The sequence below is a fragment of the Ursus maritimus genome, unplaced genomic scaffold, assembly GCF_017311325.1.
Source record: "Ursus maritimus isolate PB19 unplaced genomic scaffold, ASM1731132v1 scaffold_20, whole genome shotgun sequence".
NCBI lineage: Eukaryota > Metazoa > Chordata > Mammalia > Carnivora > Ursidae > Ursus > Ursus maritimus.
The window spans coordinates 55,396,882-55,421,379 of record NW_024424453.1 but is presented as its reverse complement, the minus strand read 5'-3'; the positions used below and the strand labels follow the sequence as shown (position 1 = coordinate 55,421,379).

The 24,498-nt window shown below is 36.9% G+C and overlaps 1 protein-coding gene and 1 pseudogene across 6 annotated transcripts in view; one reads left to right on the top strand and one right to left on the bottom strand.

The window, feature by feature from the left end:
- FBXL2 (F-box and leucine rich repeat protein 2) overlaps positions 1-24,498 on the bottom strand; it is a 124,912-nt gene that overhangs the window by 78,478 nt on the left and 21,936 nt on the right. For 4 of the 6 annotated variants that reach the window (XR_005836598.1, XM_040637003.1, XM_040637004.1 and 1 more), the window contains exons 2-3: positions 21,830-21,891; positions 21,597-21,690 (exon numbers count right to left, since the gene is read on the bottom strand). Coding sequence is in view for 5 of the 6 variants with exons in the window: in XM_040637003.1 (XP_040492937.1) it covers positions 21,597-21,690; positions 21,830-21,891 (156 nt within the window). In the remaining variant the exon portion in view is untranslated. The remainder of the gene's footprint in view (positions 1-21,596; positions 21,691-21,829; positions 21,892-24,498) is intronic. The other 2 variants (XM_040637005.1, XM_040637007.1) reach the window with 1 other exon arrangement.
- LOC103681041 lies at positions 2,797-3,215 on the top strand (annotated as a pseudogene).

The window sequence follows — 24,498 nt, the reverse complement described above, 5'->3', positions numbered from 1 at the left end:
CATGCTGTACAGTCTCTTGAAATTAGCTTTTTTCTCACTAGCATTATAATACTAAGACTTATCCGTGCCATTTTGTGAGGTTTTAGTACATTTCACTATATGTTTATACTTCACATTATACATTGTATCACATTATATTTATCATCTACATTAGTATTTCATATTCCAGTGAATATCTGATAATTTCCCATATTTTTGCATTATGAATAGTGCTGCTATGAACATTTTTTTAAAGATTTTTATTTATTTATTTGAGAGAGAGAGAGAGAGAGGGAGAGAGCACGAGTGGGGGGGGAGACGCAAAAGGGGGAAGGAGATGGACAAACAGACTCCACGCTGAGCATGGAGCCTGATGTGAGGCTCGATCTCACGACCCTGAGATCACGGCCTGAGCCAAAATCAAGAGTTGGATGCTCAACCTGAGCCACCCAGGGTTCCTGAACATTGTATACATGTCACCTCTTTTACATTTGCAAGAGCTTCCTTAGGGTATACTCAGAAGTTGCAATGCTCGGTCCATGCCTATGTTCAATTTTATAGGATAGTGACTACTGTTTCCCAGGTACACACCTATACTTCATTTCCTAGCTTCCCTTGCAGGTACAAGTAGCCACATAACTAAGGGCTAGTCACGGGAAGGGGGCTAGCTGGAGGGAAGCCATGGTTGAAAACAGTAGAGCTTCCTTCAAACAGGTCCTTAATAACTGCAGAGAGCAGGGCTTCCTTGATGACTCCAAACACCATTCCCAATTTTATTAGATGAACATTAAGTAAACTTCTGTTGTGTTTTAGACGTTGATGATTATTAAATACATATGCCACATTAGCCTACTTCTACACTAGCGAAGAAAGAGACCTTGAAGTGGGGTGCTTCTAGAACAAAAATCTAAAATATGTGACATCTGCCTAGTGGCTGACAGCACAGGAAACAGAGCTGGTAACTATGTGATATTATTGCCTGTGATAATGTGGAGGGCAGACACAGTGTGCAGATTTAATCTAGAGAAGAGGTTAGAAAGTGCCAAAAGGTTAGTGACTAATGGCTCATCATTGCTGCATTTAGCAAGGCATCACAAGAAAGTACTCAGGAATAAACTAGTTGGCTTGCAAGCAGAAATAAAAGGGAGAAACTGAAGGCCTTAGACTGTTGAAAAAGCCAATTATGTCTAAATACTACTTTCCAAAACTTAAAAGTATCTTGAGCTACAGGAGATTGCTTGAAATTCTGTTAAATAGATTAACTAAGCCCTGTAGCAAAGACTAGACTAAAGTTGCTCCCTTTCTTTCCAAGCCTATTATTGTTGCAGATATCTCTGGAGAGATACCACTGAGAGAGGCATAGACACAAAAAGTAAAATACAGGAGTCCTGAGGCTGCAGTCTAAGAGATAACTGTGGGTGCGGTTACAGGCACACTGAACCAACTAGAACCAGACAAATCAGAAGACTAGTGAGTTATTAAATTCTGTCAAAGAATTCATCCAAAATCTTGGCCTAAAATATACCACTTATAAACTAATCATCAGGCCTCCAAAACTGCACAATTAAGAAATGACTATGAAATAGGAAGAAACCCCAAGACAGGAATATTCCCTAACATCCAATTCAGGTTAGTTAATGTAAGATAATGGGAAAGGAAGAACCTTCCAGAGGTTGGAGTTGAGGGTCACCAAAAAACCAGTGGGAAGAGTTCTTCACGGAAAACAGAGTAGGAACTTCCCCTACTGCCGGCACAAGGGGGACTTCTTAAAGCTGGCCTGTCAGAATCTCATCATTGCTAGAGAACGGTAACTACTGTGAGTCTTACAATCTTCCCCTTCCCAAACTTTGTTTATTGCAGTCACCCTGTCCCTGATCCTGAATAAGGAGAGGGGAAGTAGTTGGGCAAAGGTAACAAAATCATGAAGCACCATATGGAGATACAATGGAGAGGACTGCGTATCAGCCAGAGATCCTAGACTTGGAGCTGGATGCAGTGAAAGGATGGGATTTGGTTTATTTCTTGGGGATGAGGTGTGTTCTGTGTGGAAATAAGAGTCACCAACATGGTAATCTGATTACCAGAAAGGCAGACTATGGCATAAGTGGCGAGGTGCTCACTAAATTTCATGTTTTTCTCTTTTCCTGGGCATACATGCCTAACTGTGTGCCCAGGAAGAATAGGGCTATATGGATTTCAGAGAGCAGCTAGCTGCCTCTGCTTCTTTTGCAGCAGTCAGGTGGGGCTGTGTTGTTGGATTATTATTGAGTAAATATGAGAACATGATACGTGCCACTTGCACAAAGGAAACTCCCAGCAGTCCTCAAAGTATGTTCCAGAGACCCATGACAATCACCTGAGACTCCTTTAGGAATTCCAGGGGTCAAAACTATTCTCAATACAAAGATGTCATTTATCTTTTCTGTATTAACACTTCCACTGATGGTGGAAAAGAAATGGTGGGTAAAATTGCTGGTTCCTTAGCATAAATAAAGGCAGTGGGATAAAACTGTACTTACAGCCATTTTAGCCTTCAATGTCAGGCCCTCAGTGTTTAAAACCAAAAATAATAATAAAAAAAACCCAAAAGTTTCACTTAAGAATGTCCTGGATAAAGCGGAAACAAATGATTGATTTTATTGAATCTTGACTTTTGAGCACACATCTTTTTAATTTCTGTGTGACAAAATGGTAAGTACACAAAAAAGGTTTCAAATGGTTTTTGGTCCTAATTGTTGAGCCCCCTCATTGCACGATGCTCCATCCCACCACCACCCTGCCTCCTCCTTCTCCCACAGAGGAAAAGAATCACATTGTATGTCTGCTATCAAAAACCTCCACTCTTCCCACTCCTTTGCTGATGCAAGTAAGGGTAATAATCTGCTTCCTGCTGGCACAAGGATATATTCACTTAAGAATTCAACAGAGAAATGGGAGGAAGACCCTCACTACTGTCCAGGGGATCAAGGATGATTACAGTAAAAAGAAGCTAGACAAGGTGTTTAAGCAGAAATTTGCCTGCAATGGTACTGTAACTGAGCATTCAGAATATGGAGAAATAATTCAGCTAAAGGGTCATCAGCACAAAAAAATATGCCAGTTCCTCACAGAGACTGGACTGGCTAAGGACGACAAGCTGAAGGTTCATGGGTTTTAAGTGCTTTGGGCTCACTGAAGCTTAAGTGAGGATTTCCTTGCAATGAGTAGAATTTCCCTTCTGTCCCTTGTCACAAGTTCAAAAACCTCACAGCTTATATAATGAAACCATTTGGGGTCTACTTTTAACTTGGACTAGTGTAACTCATGCATGCAATAAACTGAAAAGAGCCAAAAGAAAGTTTCAAATGGTTGTCTTAGGGGAAAATCAATTGTTTGAGCTATGAGCTAAACTAGCCACTTTTTAACTAGTCACTTTTTTTAATGAAACATTTTAACATGAAAGAACAACTGACATAAATCATGGTGATTTAGACTAAAGTACATAATAGACATTTTCTAAAAAATGAAGTGAGCCTGCCACTTCAAGGAAAATTGTGCCAATGATAAAATTCAAGCTTTTGAGTAAAAATTAGAATTTTGGAAAATTTGTACTGGCTACCATGAATTGTCAATGTCCCAATTTTTTTTAATAAAGACTGTATTTACTTATTTATTTACTGAGAGGGAGAGAGAGCACATGTGAGCGAGAGGGGAGTGGGGCAGGCAGAGGGTGAGGGAGCCAGAGAATCTCAAGCAGACTCCACACTGAGTGCGGAACGGATGCAGGGCTCAATCTCACAACCCTGAGAACAGGACCTGAGCCAAAATCAAGACTGCAATGCCCAACCGATTAAGCCATGAAGGCGTCCCGTCAGTGTCCCAAATCTTGATATTTTCCAAATGATAAATTCATGATATTTCAAAATCCACTTTGAATAAGGGAAAGATCTATTCAAAGTACAAAGACAAATGGAATTTAACTAGTAAAGTACAAAGGGTTGATTGCTATGGTTTTAAAATTTCAACTTGCAACTAATCTTTAAGAAACTGCCACCTGTCAAGCTTAGATGACATATCAAAATATCCATAATTAGATGATTCGACTATTATTCTTCCCTTTTCCAACTACATATACAAAGCTTTATGACAGAAGCAAATGAAATAACAGATTTAAGATAATCGGGAAAAGAAAATGTAAACACAGAGGTTTATATCCAGCAAAACTGGTTTTCAAGTATAAAGGGCACGGACTGGTATTAACGTACAAGGCTTTAGAGAATACCGTTCCCATGAACCCTTCTTGAAGAATGAATCTTCTGGAGAACAAGCATCAGACAACAAAATGACTACACAGACATTACATAGAGACTGGTGGTGAGCATTAAACAAGCTCAGTGAGAGTTAAAAGAGAGAGGGTGTCATATATGACGGCTATACGCTTGATAGTGTAGATTTAGTACAACCATTTAAAAGCAGGGGTGAGGAGAAAGGGAGAACATATACAAAAAAATGTCATGGTTTTCAGTAATTATACTGGTAAAAACTATATTGGTGTTGGTATTCTGAGGCTATGTTGTCTGTGATGTGGATAAAGCAAATGAGCAAATACAGGATATTCTAATTCTATAATCCTCTGTGTCAGAACCAGGACTATCAGTGTGGAAGAAAGGAGATGGAGACGTTCAGACTGATGAGGTAATAAGAGAGTCCTGAATTTGCAGCAGATACATCAGTATGAAATCGTGAGTTTCTCATCTCTATATATATGTTCACTATACTGAAAAGGCCTAGAAATACCCCTAGCAACCAGACTGTAGTCCTGAAATACCCTTTCCCACAAAAAGAAACCAACACTTCTTGAAAAAATGGCTGATTCGAGGTCTGGGGCAGGGTATATATGAGATGAGCCTCATACATCTGTATATTTGTCAGGAAGGAAACTATCAAAACTACAAGGGTCTTGTAAAAGACTCAGGATTCAATAAAAGTAAAAGCAATGAATTGAAAATAATAGGTTTAAATTCATAAATTTATAATACTTGTAAAAATATTAAGTTCCCTTCAGAAGATGATAAGAAACCAACTAATTTTTATTTTTAAGTAGTTTCAGACATACAGAAAAGTTGCAAAAATAGGACAAGGAATTCCTGTGCACTTTTCACCCGGATTTCCCAAGTGCTAGCAATATACTGTATTTTCATTATCATTCTTTTTCTTTATATACACACATACACATATAAACACGTATATATGCATATACATGTGTATATAAAATAATATATGTCATATTAATTAAACAGGGAGGCTATTAGACTGAGGTGGCTCTAATGCTGTGGCAGCCTACCTAAGCACCCAAAAATCTAAGCCTTTAAATGCCCCAAAATTACAAATCAGAACATTAAGGACAAACAATCATAAAGAGCAAATGAGGCTTTAAGATATAGCCAATCAGATAACTTCCTTTCTTTGCTTTCCCACCCTCTCTATAGAAGCCTTTCCCCTAGGTCGGACTGGTAGAGCACTCCCAACCACTCCCACTTTGGCACTGCCCCATTCAAACTGATTCTTGCTCAAATAAACTCTTATAATTTTTAATATACCTCAGCCTATCTTTCAATAAATATCATATACACAAATATATGTCATTGTCTCTGAAATATTTGAGAGCAAGCTACAGACATGATGTTCATTTACCTCTAAATACTCAAGTATCTCCTAAAAACAAGGACATTCTTTTTCAAAGACACAGTACAATTATCCAAAAGAGGACAGTAATACAGTACTATTATTTAATCTACAGATCTTATTAAAAATGTCCCAATTGTGCCATTAACGGCCCTTAAAACAAAAGAAAAACGTTTTTTTCTGGCCCATGACCACATACTGCAGTTAGTTGTCTCTTTGGTCTCTTTGATTCTGGAACACTCAGCCTTTCTTTATCTTTCTTGACTTTAATATTTTTGAAGCATACAGGCCAGTTATTTTGTCGGATCTCCCTCTGTGTGTATCCACTGTTTCCTCATGATTAGATTCCAGTTATTAATTTCTGTCAGGAATGCCACAGAAGTAATATTGTGGTCTTCTTGTTCAACACATCAGGAGGCACAAGGTGTCCATTTGTCCTGTTACTGGTGATGTTAACTGTGATCATTTAAGATGATATCTGCCAGACTGCCTCATTATAAAGTTACTATTTTTCCCTTTGTAATTAATATAGATTGCTGTGGAAGATTACTTGAAACTATGCAAATGTTTTTGCCCCTAAATGTCATACCTTCATATACCCCACTTTCAAAAACTGGCAAATAAACAGAAAGAATCAGGCATTTATCCTGACTTTTTTATGTAAACTGTAACATTTTATAATCAGATAGAAATGAAGAGAAATAGCTCTTTAAGTATTCTAACTAATAAATGAAAAAAGAATCAGAATATCAATTTGCAGCCCCAATAAGTTAATAACCTAAACAATAAGCATCAGTAGATGCTAGCATTGCCCACACAAAAAAAGAAAACCAGACATTTTGTTACTCCTGGTGAAAGAACATCACATAAGATCTTACCAAAGGGACAGAACCTGAGTCTGATCAAGCTTCTGGATCCAGCTATCAATTTCCAAGAAATATAGCTGATAAAGGAAACATGCTGAAATTGTACCATGAAGATGCAATTAGCAAAACCCAGACTGTGGGAACGTCTGCAAGTCAAATAACCCAAGTTCTTTAACGGCATATGTAAGGAAGAGAAAGAGATGAACAGGGGCCCTGCTGATTATCAGAGATTTAAAAGATTTGTAAATTTTCAGTGGGCAAGACAAAACTGTAATGTCTAGGGATGCACATTTGGGTGATAAATCTAAAACATGAAATACAGTGATAACTATAAAAGTCAAGATAGTGGTTACTTCTGGAAAAGGGAGAAACAGTTGTGATTTGGATGGGGTAGGATATGGAGGTTCCTGAGAAGATTAAAATTATTACTACCATATGATCCAGCAATTCCAATTCTGGGCATATAACCAAAGAAAATGAAAACAGGATACTAGGAGATATATGCACTCCCATGTTTATTGCAGCATTATTCACAACAGCCAAGATTTGGAAACAACCTGAATAAAGAAGATGTAGTGTGTGTGTGTCTGTATCTGTGTCTCTGTGTGTGTGTGTGTGTATTAGTCACACATGAGAAAGAAGGAAATCCTGCGATTTGCAACAACTTGGATGGACCCTGAAGGCATTATGCTAAGATAAGTCAGACACAGAAAGACAAATATCATATGACATCACTTACCAAACTCATAAAGAGTAAAATAATGACCAGGGGCTAAGAGGTGGGGGAATGGAAGAGATGTTGTTTAAGAGTACAAATCTGTAACTAGTAGATAAACAAGTCCTGGAGATCTATTGTAATTATAGACAACAATACTGTAGTATAAAACCAAACCTGCTAAGAGACCAGATCTTAATTATTCCCACGACAAGAAAGAACTGATAACCACATGATGTGGCAGAAGTGCTAGCTAAAGGTTTAAGGACAATCATACTGCAATATATAAACTACAACATCAAACATGCTGTACATCTTAAGTGTACACAGTGTTATATGTCACATATATTTCAATAAGAAAATTTTTTACAACCTTTGGAAAGCAATGGTTTTGTCAAGAGCTGTAAAATGTTCTCTTCCTTCGATCAGTAATTCCACTTTAGGAAGTTGTCATAAAATAATTCAACAAAAGAAGAAAAAATTTAAAGTCATTATTTGAGCCTTATCTACAATTATAAAAAGCAAAAAAAAGTTATGTAAATCATTCCTTGTGCACTCTATGGAATATTAAGCAGACACTGAAGTGGTAATTATGAAGATTATGTGCCAATAAAGGAGGGTAATCATAAAATGTTAGGTAAGGGAAAGCGCAGAGGAAAATGATTATGTTCCATGTACTTCCAACTAAGTGCAAATAAATACATACATGGGCCGAGAGTAGAAGGAAACTAAACTGTGCAAGGTTCCCCAAATACAGTATAATTTTTTCAAGTGCTGTTTTACCTCTGCTTGGAATGTTCTCTTACACACATATCTACTCATATGCCCACACAATACACATATACACACAGGTACATGTTCACATATACATTCTTATACACACACAAACATGCCCACCCAGCACATATATACATACACATAAGTACACATTTACACACACACATATGCTAATGTGCACAACTTGTGGGCTGAATTGGGTACTCCCAAAATTCAAATATTACGGTCTTAAACCCAAGTACCTCAGAATGTGACTGCATATGGAGACAAGATATTTAAAGACATAAAGTAAAACGAAGTCATTAGAGTGGGCTCTAATCCAACATGTCTTATCTCCTCATAATAAGAGATTAAAACACAGACAGCTGCAGAGGGAAGACCAGGTGAGGACATAGGGAAAAGATGGCCATCTACCAAGCCGAAGAGAGAGGTCTTTGAAGAAACCAACCATGCTGACACCCTGGTCTTGCACTTCTAGCCTCCAGAACTGTGAGAAAATAAATTTCTCTTTTTAAGCCAAAATAATAACAAGAACAACTATAATAATAAAGCCAAAATAATAAAGCCAAAAGCTGGTTCTTTAAAAGCACTAACAGGGGCGCCTGGGTGGCACAGCGGTTAAGTGTCTGCCTTCGGCTCAGGGCGTGATCCCGGCGTTATGGGATCGAGCCCCACATCAGGCTCCTCCGCTATGAGCCTGCTTCTTCCTCTCCCACTCCCCCTGCTTGTGTTCCCTCTCTCGCTGGCTGTCTCTATCTCTGTCAAATAAATAAAATCTTTAAATAAATAAATAAATAAAAGCACTAACAAAATAGGTAAACTTTTAGTAAAATTGATCAAAAATGGGGTGAGCACTTAAACATAAATTAATGATAGTTCAAATGAAAATAAATACATGACAGCAGATACTGTCGAGTTAAAAAAAATAGAACAAAACTGGCTAAAATAAAAAATACAAGAAACAACAAGTGTTGGCGAGGATGTGGAGAAAAACGAACCCTTATGCACTGTTGCTGGGAATGCAAACTGGTGCAGCCGCTGTGGAAAACAGGATGGCGGTTCCTCAAAAAGTTAAAAATAGAATTGCCATATGATCCAGTAATTCCACTACTGGGTATTTACCGAAAGAAAACAAAGACACTAACTTGAAAAGGTATATGCTCTCCTATGTTTACTGCAGCATTGTTTACAATAGCCAAGATATGTAAGCAACCTAAGTGTCCACTGATAGATGAATGGCTAAAGAAGGTTGCTGGGAATGCAAACTGGTGCAGCCGCTGTGGAAAACAGGATGGCGGTTCCTCAAAAAGTTAAAAATAGAATTGCCATATGATCCAGTAATTCCACTACTGGGTATTTACCGAAAGAAAACAAAGACACTAACTTGAAAAGGTATATGCTCTCCTATGTTTACTGCAGCATTGTTTACAATAGCCAAGATATGTAAGCAACCTAAGTGTCCACTGATAGATGAATGGCTAAAGAAGACACGATACACACACACACACACACACAGAGGAATATTATTCAGCCATAAAAAAGAATGAAATCTTGCCATTTATAACAACATGGATAGACTGAGGTGGTATAATACCAAGTGAAATAAATTAGAGAAAGACAAATACTACATGATTTCATTCATATGTGGAATTTAAGAAACAAAAGGACAAACAAAGAAAACAAGAGACAAACAAAAAACCAGACTCTTACATACAGAGAATAAATTGGTGGTTGCCAGGGGAGGTGGGTGATGGGTAAAATAAATGGAATGAAGAGTACACTTATCTTGATGAACACTGAGAAATATATAGAATTGTTGAATTATACTGTACACCTGAAACTAATATACACTGTATGTTAGCATTTGAATGAATGAATGAATGAATGAATAAATAAATAAATAAGACACAGTGGGACAGAATATCCTTTCAAAAAAAAATCTGTCAAGAAAACAAATTTTTAAACTCAGACAAAATGGACAAATTCCTAGAAAAATGAAACTACCAAAGTGACTCATGAAAAAAAAGAAAGCTTAAAAAATCCTACTCATATCAAATTAGTTAAAAATTTTCCCACAGAGGGCGCCTGGGTGGCGCAGTCGTTAAGCGTCTGCCTTCGGCTCAGGGCGTGATCCCGGGCGTTCTGGGACCGAGCCCCACATCAGGCTCTTCCACTAGGAGCCTGCTTCTTCCTCTCCCACTCCCCCTCCTTGTGTTCCCTCTCTCGCTGCCTGTCTCTCTCTGTCAAATAAGTAAATAAAATCTTTAAAAAAAAAAAATTCCCACAGAAAATTCTAGGCTCAGGCAATTTTAGAATTTTAGATCTATCAGACTTTCAAAGAACAGTTAAGCCAAAACACACGGACTATTTCAGAGAGCAGGAAAACACTGAATACTCCATAACTCAATTCTATAGGCTTGTATTAATTCCAAAACCAGATAAAAATAATGAGAAATGAATTTAAAGGCCCTAGTCACCCAAAAATACAGTTGTCTTTTGTGTGTACTGGCACATAGACAATTAACTAACGGAACAGAATAACAACTGACTAACTACTAGAGAACAGAATATATGATAGAGGTAATAATGGCATTCTTTTGAGGAAATGAAGGACCATTTAACAAATGAACCTGAAAAAACTGATAATCCACATGGAAAAGAAAATAAAAATGGATTCTATCTTGTAAATAAAGACCAATACCAGAGTGATTAGAAACTGAAGTACCAAAAACAAAAGTTTTAAACTTTCAGAAGAAAGTATATGTGACTATATCTGTCCCCAAGGTAGGAAGATGTCCCTCGACAAAACACACAGACACACTAACCATAAAAGACCAATATATTGGACTTTATAAAAGATGCTTGATTCATCAAAATATGCCTTAAAGAATGAGGAAAAAGTTACAAGCTGGGAGAAAGAACCTGTCAGAAAATATTAATCTCAGTACAAAGATTGTACTGAGAATTTAAGGAACTCAACAGAATTCAAATTATATTACAAGGCTATAGTAATCAGAACAGTACAGAATCAGCATAAAAACAGAGACATGATCAATGGAACAGACTATATAGCTCAGATATAAACCCATGAATATATGGTCAACTAATTTACAACAAAGGAGCCAAGAATATATAATCGAGAAAGAATACTCTTCAGTAATTAGTGCTGGGAAAACTGAACAGCCACATTCAAATAATGAAACTGGACCACTATCTTACACCATAAACAAAAACTAACTGAAAATGGATTAAAAACTTGAATGTAAGACTTGAAACCATACAACTCCTAGAAGAAAACATAGGCAGGAAGCTTCCTAGCTTCCTGGCATTGGTCATGGTGATGATTTTTTGGATTTGACACCAACAGCAAAAATAAGCAAAAAAGGCAATAAAAGCAAAAATAAACTAGTAGGTTACATCAAACTAAAAAGCTTCTGCATAGCAAAAGAAACCATTAACACAATGAAAAGGCAACCTACCGAATGGTAGAAGATACTGCAAATTATGTATCTGAAAAAAGTTAATATCCAAAATATATAAAGAACTTATGCAACTTAACAGCAAAAAATCCCAATCCAATAAAAAAATGGGCAGAGGATCTAAATAGACATTTTTCCCAAGAAGACATATAGATGGCCAACATGTACAGGAGAAGGTGCTCACATCACTAATCATCACAGAAATGCAAATAAAAAGCACAATGAAATATCACCTCACATCTGTCAGAATGATTAGTATCAAAAAGATAAGAAATGGTAAGTGTTGGTGAGGATATGGAGAAAAGGGAAGCCTTATACATTGTTGGTGGGAATGTAAATTGGTGCAGCCACTGTACAAAACAGTATGGAGGTTCCTCAAAAAATTAAAAATAGAGCTACAGATGATCCAGCAATTCCACTTCTGGGTATTTATCTGAAGAAAACGAAAATGACTTGAAAAGATATATGCACTCCCATGTTTCCTGCAGCGTTACTTACAATAGCCAAGATATGGAGGCAAACCTAAGTTGCTTATAAATGAATGGATAAAGAAAATGTGGTGTATATATATATAACGTAGTATTATTCAACCATAAAAAAAGGGAAATCTTGCCATTTGCAGCAACACGTATGGACTTGGCATTATGGTAAATGAAGTAAGTCACACAGAGCAAGATGAATACTGAATGATCTCAGGTATATGTGAAATCCAAAACAAAAACTGACCTCATAGATAGAAGAGATTTGTGGTTGCCAGAGGTGGGGGGCAAAGGGGTGGGCCAAATGAGTGAGTGGGGTCAAAAGGTACAAGCTCCAATTATAACATAAATAAGTCAGGGGATGTAACGTACAGCATGGTGACTATAGTTAATAATACTGCACTGCATATTTGAAAATTGCTAAGCAAGTAGCTCTTAAAAGTTCTCATCACAGGAAAAAAATTTTCGTAACTATATATGGTGATGGATGTTAACTAGACCTCTTGTGATGTTCATTTCACAATATACATAAATATTGAATCATTATACTGTACACCTGAAACTAATGTAATGTTATGTATCAAATGCATATATAAATTATTTTAAAAGCTAGATTTACTGTATTATGGTACATAAAATCTAGGTCAAACACCAGAAGTTACAAAATGCTTAAGCGATCTATAAGCATACGCACGAGGGAGAGAACATAGCCTCGAACTTGGGGAAAGCCTTAGGGTGAACTAAGTGAAAGAGGGGTAAAGCCAAAGACAGACATTTTCAAGAAGTATAAAGAGCCCAGGAGAGAGCAAATTAGAGAATGACATTTTCAGGGACTGGAGCTAATTCAGAACTGCCAGAATTTACAAGGAGTTGGAAAAGAAGGAGAGATGGGACAGAATTGGAGTTAATAAGTATACATTTCTGGGAGAGTAATTTAGGTCATAACAATTTAAATGGTCTTTACACTAAAGGTAATAGGAAAGGTCTGAGGCAGGAGAGAGGCAGAATTAGTAAGATAAAGATAAGATAAAGAAATAACAAAATAGAAAATCGTAATAATCACAGTGAATAAAATGAGTTTTAATCATTAAAACCCCAAATTACCCTCTGTAAAGACTATTAAACTGGGACACTATTTGGCAAATCGGATGGAGGAAAAAATACGGAAGATACAGTATTAAGAATGGCGGCGGCGGGGGGGGACCCAATGGCAAACCAATAAGAAACAACCTAATAGGCAAAACATATATTTCACAGAAAAGGAAATACATGCAATGATAAATAGATGCTCAACACTACTAGAATTCAGGGAAATTCAAATAAAGAATACAATGAAATGCTATTCTACTCTTAAGACATGTAGCAACACTAAATGTCAGAGTGACTTAACAGAGGCTCTTATTCACTGTATGAAGGTAAATTGATAAGACCACTTTGGAAAAACAATATTACTAAAATAAAGTTGATCATTTGTATAGCCTATGACCCCTAGCAATTTCTTTCCTAGAGAAATTTCTGTACATTTGTACCAAGAGACATCTATGAGGATATTCACAGAGCACTACTTTTATTAACAAAACACTGGAAACCCAAGTATTTATCAAAGAACAATCAACAAGGGGCACCTGGGTGGCTCAGTTGGTTAAGCATCTGCGTTTGGCTCACGTCATGATCTCAGGGTCTTGGGATTGACCCCATCAGGCTCCCCACTCAACCGGGAGCCTGCTTCTCCCTCTCTCCCTGTCCTTCCCCTCAACTTGTGCTCTGTCGCGCGTGCTCTCTCTCTCTCTCAAATAAATAGATAAAAATCTTAAAAAAAAAAAAAAAGACCAATAAGTGATTCTTGGCACATTCACACAATAGAATATTATACAGCAGTAAAATGAGTAATAGCCAAGCCAAGCAAAGTGACCCATGTCACTCTTAGTACCATAATTTTGAGTGAAAACCATATCTCAGAAGATATACTTTTTTAAATAAAGTTGATAAACAAGCAAAAGTAAACAATGTAATCATTTAGTCAAATATACTTAAGATAAATAATTTTTGAAGAAAGGAATCATAAATAGAAATAGACATAGAAAGTTATTGAAAATATTAACTTGATGATGGGAAGGGGGAAAAGGCAATGCACGGATCAGTGATGAAATGTATAATTAACAAAGAATTATGAGTAATCCAATTCCGTAATTCAATTTAACTAAAGTAAACAAAAAACAAAAAAAAAGCTGCAGTAATCATCCCCTATATGCATACCTTGGTATATACATCCCTGTGTATGTGTCTTTGCAAATAAATCTATTAGCAAATTTCAAGAAATGGAATTTGTGAATATGTACACTTAGCATTTTGAAGATTTTTCCCCTCTAAAGTATCTTAGAGTGTCTGTCTTCTATCTCCTTACCAAAACCTCGTATTATCAACCTTTAGCGTTTTGCCAGTCAGCTAAGCAATATCTCACTATTTTGATTTCTATTTAAATATGGGCCTGATTGAGTACCATAAAATTGGCCATTTGTATTTCTTCCTTTGTTCATACTTTCTTCAAGCTCTTCTAAGAATAATCCACCTTATTACCTAATAATTTTTAACAGGTTTTTATTCGTGCATTGAAGAATGTAGCCCCTGCTTGTAATGTGCATTCTAATTGGTGAAATACCCACCATTGTGCTACCACTGTGCTCTATGTATCTGTGGTATGGTATATATATCTGGATGTATTTTACTATTCATAGGGTCAAACTTACCAATCTTTTTCTGCTGTAACTTCTGAATTCACAGTTTTTAAATTAACAGGTCTCTAACAAAACTTTCCAGGGATGAAACTCTGGAGAAGAATGTACTTGCTCCTTCATTCCTATCTGTGGAGCTTTACTGGTGTCTGATGCCACCTCAATGTAGGTTAAAATAAACAAAAAACAAAGGCATCAACAGACTTTTAATGTATAATTATAACCCCAACCTAGACAGAAGAAAATTTGCTTCTGCCAGGATTTGGACTTAGATGCCAACCCTAAAAGAGTACAAAATAGTATACAGAGGTAATGAAAAAAGCTCTTGAAGCTTCTGCATCTGATTTCAACACACATTAATTCAATAGCGTATTGCCTCATGCAAAGTAAAAAGCAGTAAAAACGAACAAATGAAAAAATTCTTTAATGAGAAAGAAAAACCTCCTTAGTTGCTTAAAGTTGAATTTGCAGTATGTACCCCAAAAGAGGATCTTACCTGTTAGGCTGCCTTGGAAATATACATAAGGCATCACAGACAGCAGGAGGCGGATGCACCAGTCCTTGAAAACAACCCATGGAATGCTGAAACCTACCAGCAGGCAAGAACACCCACTCAATGCTGCCCCAAACAGGAACGAGCCCATCACTGCACTGCTCCCCCAGGTCCCACAATTACACAGAAGCACTGGGCTGTAACTTAATGATTGCAATTCTTTTTGCTCATGAAATTGGTTTATGATTTTAAGGAAAATTTTGAAAATTTTTGCACTAGTCATTTTACAGTTTTCCCTAGCAAACTAGTAAAACTGCCAAATATATGTAATTGTGTAGTTGATTTCATTTGCCCAGAAGTATTAGGCTCTGCTCTCCTGTTGAGGGTAATCAAACCTTCCCTTCATCAAGCCAACAAACACTATTAATACTTAATTCTGTCATGTGTCCACATAAATTTTACAAGGAGAGAAAATGAAATAATAATTTCAGGTTTCAAAAATGTGTCTAATAAGAGGTTTCTTTCATTATTATTTATTACTAACAAGAGCTTTATCTTCTCTGAATATTTTAAACATATTTACTGCATGTAGCACCCCCTATTTCGTGTGAGGTAGTTTACATGTGTTTTCATTATTTCATCATTAACATCTGAAAGCAACCATACTAAGAAATAATAACTTAAGTTCAAAAAGTTAATATTAAATTTTACAGTCTGAACTTTAGGCCAATACTCAATTCACATAAGATTTCTTTTCTTAAAAGAGGAATGGTTCCTTGCCAGAAACTATGGTTTTTATAATGCAAACTAATCACCAGTTGTCATACCACTACCACTAACCTAAGCCCTAGTAGTTGTCAGTTTAATGTCATCTGGTAGTGTGCAATTGGCAAAAGCCTTAAAAATATTTATACTGACTTCAAATATATTTCCCTGGTCCTCCATGCTCATGGTACAATTTGGGAAAAAAAGGGGGATTATTATCAAGCCATAACTCCCTAATCAAATACGGGCCTGAAATCATTGTATGTATGGCCCTCCAAAACCAAGTGGCCCTTGAAATCCTGATTGCAGTTCCAGGGAGGCCCAGTATTATATGACTGGCTCCTGCTTGGGACCCAATGGCTCCGCAATTTAACCTGTGTCCATAGCTTCCTCCTTGCTGGATAAGCCACTGTACTCTGGGTTTTGCCTGGATGCATGGATGCATTATTAAAACCATTACCAACCCAGCCAAACTTCCAAATTTGAAACCATTGTGGACATGTTTTGTGTTATATTGGTATGACCACCTAGCATCTATCTTTGCTACCTCCTTGAGACTGGAGAATGTTGTTTGGCACATGGAAGTTCTCAATAAATTCATGGTCAAAGCCCTAAGTGATACTCTACAGAATAGAGTGATGTTAGATGTTTTTAACTGCTATACAAGATGAAATATGTGGTAGCATAAAGACAATGCTGTGTATACAGTCCAGATTACCACAAAATACTTCTGGGTTTCTACCTGACATGAATGCTCAAACTGGTGCTTTAAATGATCTCTTTCCTTTAGTGATTGTTTTAAACTCCTGGACTGGAGGAAAATTATCAAAGGTCAACTATCAAAGATCTTTTATTCAGATCTCTCCTTATAATATTAACCTTGTTTTGTCATATCTGATGTCTCCCCGCCTAGTGCAAGATCCCTTCACCGTGAATCTTCCGGCTAACAGATAATGGCCTTCTACTAAGGAGGCTCATCCATGTTGTCTCACGTGGATTCAGCTGCCTCCCCTTTCATAACTCCCCTGTATGTTCCCCAACTGACCAATGTTGACCCAGGTAGGACATCTCTACGCCCTATTCAGCAGGAAGAAGTTAAGAAGATGAGACCTTCCACCTTCAACAACCTTAAAGATTTAAGGGTCAAAATTGTTCAGGGAAAATGATGAGGAACAGAAGGCAGCTGAGGACAAAGCAGAAGCTGACACCCTGCAACCCCCCATGGGGACATGACATTCCTCAGGCACTCCTGGCTGCCCTAAAAGACAAAGAAACAGTCCTTACTACCTACAGCCCATTGACAAGTCCTTGAAACAGGCATGGTGACATTCCTCTAGGAACTCAGCTGCCTCGATGTTAATACTTTGTTAAGGGCAAAAGGCAGTCCTAGCCTGACCCCCTCCCCTCCACCAAGATCCTGTAAGTCTACTTTAACGTATAAAAATTCCTTTGGAAACTTCCTTTCTCTCTAACCCCCCCCTCCCAAGATACGTATTGGCAATCATCCCCCAAGCATATGGCCCACTGATATATATCTGAAGGGTCTCATGACTCAGGTTTTATTAGACAGTAATAAATGACCTTTTCCCAACAACAGCTAGCCCCCTCAAGGTCATGGAAACCTTGCTTCCAAAATTCCTTAGAGACTTACGCTATCGCTAACCCCCTCCCACCTTGAGGGTATACAATGGGCCATTCCTCACAACCCTGGTGCAGCAGCTCTTTCTGCCCACAGGTCCTGTCCCCGTGCTTTAATAAACCACCATTTTGCACCAAAGACGCCTCAAGAATTCTTGGTCGTCGGCTCCGGACTCAACCCAACTGAACCTCATGTATATTCCCCAACCTCATCAGTTTACATGTGTTTTCATTTCATCATCAACATCTGAAAGCAACCATAGTAAGAAATAATAACTTAAGTTCAAAAAGTTAATATTAAATTTTACAGTCTGAACTTTAGGCCAATACTCAATTCACATAAGATTTCTTTTCTTAAAAGAGGAATGGTTCCTTGCCAGAAACTACAGTTTTTATAATGCAAACTAATCACCAGTTGTCATACCACTACCACTAACCTAAGCCCTAGTAGTTGTCAGTTTAATGTCATCTGGTAGTGTGCATTTCCATTGAGACTGAATTAGTCCAGAGTGATGAAATGAAGCACTGGGTTACATTAACTTATTAACCACGTTCTTTACGGAGGTTGTTAGCAGTAGCATATGCTGAGATCCATATCAGGACAGCTTGCTTGTATCAGTTGTCTACATTAAAACTGACTACATTGTCACATAGCATTTAATAAATAATTTAGACATCCAAAATTGGTATTATTTAACATTAAAAACTTACAGGCCCTATAAGAGCTAGCAACACCCCATTCAGTAAGAACTATTACTATCTCCATTTTATAGATATAGGAAATTATGGCCCAGAGAGTTAAGTCACTTTAAGGTCACACAAGTAGTAAACGGGGAGAGCTGAAATCTCAACCAACTCTGGCTCCAAAAGTAATACAGACAATAACAATGAGGACAAAATATAAGGACAACCCAACTCACAAATAGACATATAGATTTCAACAAATTAAAGATTCTCATTGTTATAATGTTACACGCATTACATAGCTGACTCCCCAGGAAGAGTAAAATTACAAGCTGTTGAATTGTGTGAGCATAAAGGGTAGAGAGGGAGAACTGGAGTACCCTTAATTTATGAATGAAAGCTGGGTAGAAAAAGCAAAATTGTAAGAACTTGTTAAATAACAAACTAAAGATGGGGTGGTAGAAGGAATCTGCGAATATTATTGGGTAGTCTTAAAACTAGCAATAAGATGATCAGATGAAAAAACACCTCACAGATTTTTCTGAATGGATTCAAAGTGATATAAAGAGATGAAAACAAACACAGAATTCTAGGTTGTGCTTGTTAATGGTTCCAAAGGAGAAGGTGAGACTTTGCCCGATGTGATCAGTAACAGAAGCTAGTAGAGAACTCAAGAGGGAGGTAAAAGATGCAGTAAAAATGGCAGACATGGGATGCCTGGGTGGCTCAGTAGGTTAAGCGTCTGCCTTCAGCTCAGGTCACGATCCCAAGGTCCTGGGATAGAGCCCCATATCGGCTCCTTGCTCAGCAGGGAGTCTGCTTCTCCCTCTGCCTGCTGCTCCCCTGCTTGTGCTCTCTCTCTCTCTGAAAAATAAATGAATAATCTTTAAAAAAAAAAAACAAAAAACAAAGAACAGCAGACACAAGACAACCTGGCTTCAAGTAAATAAGATTATCATGAAGTCAAAGAATCCACTTCTATTGATGAAGACAATGGGTGAATAGGAATTGAACAAGAATAGGAAGTCTGCACTGTCACAAAGAAGTCTACAATATGAAGTAAAAATACAAGCCTAGGACAGACTGAAAGTTTGAACACATCATTTAAATGAGCAAAATAATTAAGACTTAAGCTCCATGAGGGATGATGAAGATGGCTACTTTGGTAACTTGGCTCAAACCCGTCTTCAAAATTTTGCTCAGAAAGGAGCAAAAGGAAAGGGAAGAGCTACTGTTACTGAGAATATAAAGTCTGAGAGTAAAATGGCAGAAATGATTTAAAGGCCAACAAACATTAAAATACCATGGTTGGCTAGAGTTAATTTTGAGACTCACGAGTCAGAGAAGACCTGTAGCGGCACTACTTTAAAATTTAAATTCCCCTCACAGACTCCAAAATAAGAGCAGAAGTGGGAATACAAATCTATGAATAGACATGTTATGAACATTTGGTCTCAAATGGCAATTCTTTTTGAAAATTGATCTCTATATGAGCTTTGTGGCATGATTCAAAACCTGTAACTGCAGGATTCATAACAGCTGGGTCCATCATGGATCTTTAAAAGAAACTAAAACTTCTAAAATAGCAGTTCAGAAATTGCACTAGCACAGAAAGTGATATAATCCCTCCCCCCTTTTTTTTTGTCAGCAGATAGAAACTATTCCAAGGCTGAGAACAGTGTCAAAGCTAACTCTACCAAAGGGGAAAATATTAAGTTAGCAGCTTTGAGTCACAGATAGCAGTAGTATTCATCGAAGAGTGGAGTTTCATCACACCCCAGTGCTGAATGACTAATAACGGCTCGGCCTGAAGCTGGTAGACTCCAGAGGAAGAATGACATGTTCATATTACAGCTTGATGTCTGTGCTAGAAAAAGTTCAGACCAAGAATGAAACACTGCACAATTCCAGGGGACACCATGACCTTTGTCCTCTGTTGTGGATGGCATCCCCACCATTTGTGTAGTAACAGCCTGCACATCCTAACCCAGCCATGCTGGTTCTAACAGTTCACTGTGCTTGATCAAGACCTCCCAGGTTTATATGAAAAACATATCATTTCTTTCTTGTTACCACTTTCTTCACTTTAAAAGGGTCTAAAATGCCAAAGAATATTCTCTTTTATCCAAACAAGTATTTGTTTTATTGAAATAAAATATTATTGCTGTATTTTTCATACGATCCTGTCATAACATAATTTTCTTTCCTATTAACAGAACAAAATGAGTTTATGACAACAATATCAAACAATACCTGATGACTAATGGAACACCCTCTGAAGCCCCTCAAATGTGATCACTACCATAAAGAAGCTAAAGGAAGAGAGTCATCTGGTCAATCATTTACTCTGTGTCAGCATTTCCCAAAATTTTTCCACAGACTATGGAATTAATATGGAATATTAAAAGAGTTCCAAGGTCAGTAAGTTTGAAATGCCACGACTGTCCATCTGGGAGTATCATCATGTGTATTAGCTTATTAAGGCCCTGAGAAGTCAGGCAGTAAAGAAATTTGTTTTGTTATCCCAGTGTTTCCCACACTTATTTGATCACAAAACTTGTTCTGTTTTGTGGAACATCAGTGATATGAGAAGAGTTTGGGAAATGCCACTCAAAGACTACCATGTAGACATGTATTAATTACTTGTAAACAATTAAAATAGAACATCCAAAACTAAAATAAGACTTCTTTGATGACTGCAGAGTACTAAAAGAAACTGTAGTGCCTTGGGGTCAACAAACGTTAGCTGGTAGCTTTATTTGGTAATATGACAAGCAAAACACCATTTGCTGTATATTCAGTGATGCCAGAAATACAGGACAAAAACCATGTTTTATAGTACTCATTGTCACTTAGCACATAATTCTCGTAAGATGGATAAAAATACATCAATATTTGGAAAGAGCACTTTAAGTGCTCAGTAAGAACATTATAACTGTACTTATTTTAGGGGCGCCTGGGTGGCATAGCAGTTAAGCGTCTGCCTTCGGCTCAGGGCGTGATCCCGGCGTTATGGGATCGAGCCCCACAACAGGCTCTTCCGCTATGAGCCTGCTTCTTCCTCTCCCACTCCCCCTGCTTGTGTTCCCTCTCTCGCTGGCTGTCTCTATCTCTATCGAATAAATAAATAAAATCTTTAAAAAAAAAAAAAAGAACATTATAACTGTACTTATTTTAAAACTTGTTTATCAGAAAACATCTAAATGTCTGGGACTTCAGGAGCTCACCACCTTAACAATAATCTCTCCTCATGTTATTGACTACATTGAGAATATCTACTGATACCAAAACAATGGCACCTACTGAAGATTATTACAATACTTACCACATTACAAAAAGAATCCAGACCAATGCTATGTACATACTTAGTACATTCTGGATTAGACCAAGTAAAATTTAACAACAAGCTGAACAGCATTCTATAAAACAAAAACAAAAAGTCAGTTAGGCTAATTCTGTCTGTTTTTCTATGCTACGGACTCATAGTGAGAAAGAAGATTGTCTTGGAACTTGATGACTGAATCAAATCTGAGTTCATTAAAGTTCATCTACATTTACCTTAAGAGAAGTTCTTTGGGTAACTTTTTGTTAATAAGGCCTTCATCATTATTTGAGAAAACCTAAAAGAAAAAAAATAAGGACATTGTTAAAGTGTTCCTCAACTAAAAAAAAGAAAGTTACATGATAACAACCTGTCCTACATATATGATACTAATTTCATGAAGCCACCATACTTCAATATTAATGGATATAAAAAGAGTTTATACCCCATCACCATTTCATAAAAATGCAACACAGCAATTTCTATGCTACATTGTATTAGAAGTTCTAGCCAAGGCTATTAGACCAGAAAAATAAATAAAAGGCACCCTGACTGGAAAGGAAGAAGTAAATGGCTTCTATTCACAGATGACTTGATCCTGTATATAGAAAATTCTAAGAAATCCATAAAAAAACCATTAGAAGTAATCAACAAGTTTAGCGATACAATATATACAATATATAATATACAATATATCCAATATATATTTATATAAAAATAACTTGTAGTTCCACAATGAATCATGGAACACTACATCAAAAACTAATGCTGTACTGTATGGTGACTAACATGACAAAATAAAAAATTAAAATAAATAAATAAATTGTATTTCTGTTCATTAGCAATGAACAACCTGAAAATGAAATTAAAACAATCTCATTTATAGGGTGCTTGGGTGGTTCAGTTAGGTGAACAACCAACTCTTGATTTCGGCTCAGGTCATGAGCTCAGGGTCCTGGGATCAAGCTCCATGTGCAGTGGGAAGTCTGCTTGGAGATTCTCCTTCCATCCCCCTCTACCCCTCCCCACACTTATATTCTCTCTCTCCCTCTCTAAAATAAATAAATCTTTTTAAAAAAATCTCAATTACAACAGCATCAAAAAGAATAAAATATTTAGGAATAAATTTGAAGAAATGCAACACATATATTGAAAACCCACACAAAAAACTCTGTTGAGAGAAATTAAAACAAATTGAAACACATCTCATGTTCACAGATTCGAAGATTTAAGAGTGTTAAGTTAGCAACACTTCTCAAACTGGTCCACAGATTTAATGAAATCTCTATCAAAATCCCAGCTGTCTCTTTTTTTTTTAAATTGAAGAGTTGAGGGGCACCTGGGTGGCTCAGTCAGTTAACCGTCTGCCTTCAGCTCAGGTCATGATCTCTGTATCCTGGGATTGAGCCCCATACCGGGCTTCCTGCTCAGCGGGGAGCCTGATTCTCCCTCTCCCTCTGCCTGCCACTCCTCCTGCTTGTGCTTTCTCTGTGTCAAATAAATAAAATCTTAAAAAAAATAAATTGAAGAGTTGATCCTAAAACTCATATGGAAATGCAAGAGTCCCAAAAGAGCCAAAATAATCTTGAAAAAGAAAACAAAGTTGGAGGACTCACACTTCCTGATTTCAAAACTTACTACAAAGCTACAGTAATTAAAACATCATGGTATTGGCATAGGATAGAAATATAGATCAATGGAACAAAATAGTCCAGAAATAAACCCTGATATTTACAAGCAATCGATTTTGGACAAGTGCAAAGAAAGGGGGAAAGAACAGTATTTCAACAAATGGTGTCAAGACAACTGGATGTCTACATGCAAAACAATAAAGTTGTATCCCTACCTCACATTATATTAAAAAATTAATTCAATATGGATCAAAGACCCAAAAAATATTAGTGAAAACTATATCTCTTAAAAGAAAAAATAAGCATAAATCTTGGTGATCTTGGATTATGTAATGGTTTTATAGATATGACACCAAAAGTAGAAGCAACCAAAAAATTAAAAATTGGACCTCAACAAAATTAAAAACCTTTGTGTCATAGGACATCATCAAGAAACTGAAAAGAAAATCCATAAAATAGGAAAAAATATTTGCAAATCACATATCTAATAAGGGAATTATATCCAGAATATCTAAAGAACTCTCACAATGCAACAAACAGAAAAGTAAATGAGTTAAAAAAGGGGCATAAGATCTGAAAAGACATTTCTGCAAAGAAGATATGCAAATGACCAATAACCACATAAAAATAAGCTCAATATAATTAGTCATTAGGAAAGAGTGAATCAAAACTACAAAGAGATACTTCACAGCCACAAGGACAGCTAAAATAAAAATGATAATAATAATGGCAAGACTGTGGAGAAATTGGAACTCCCATACACTGGAAAGTAAAATGGTGCAACCACTTTGGGAAACAGTCTAGTAGTTAAACATAGAGCTACCACATAAACTAGCAATTCCAATCATAGGTAACTACCTAAAAGAAATAAAAACAAGTGTCCAAACAAAAACTTGTACATGAATGTTCGCAGCAGTATCACTCCTAATGGCCAAAAAAGTGGACACAATCTAAACATTCATCAGCTGATGAACTGATAATCAAAATGTGCTATATTCATACAATGGAAGATTATCCAGCAATAAAAAGGAACGGAGGCTGACATATTACAACAGGAATAGGCCTTGAAAACATTATGCTACATAAAAGGAGAGACACATAAAAGGTCTCATATTGTATGATTCCATTTACATTAAACATCTAGAAAAGACAAATCCATGGAGAGAAAATTAAGATTAGTGGTCACCTAAGACCAGAGAGTGACTACTGATGCAGTTTTCTTTAGAGTTATAAAAATGTTTTTGAATTAGTTGTGATGAAGACACAACTTGGAG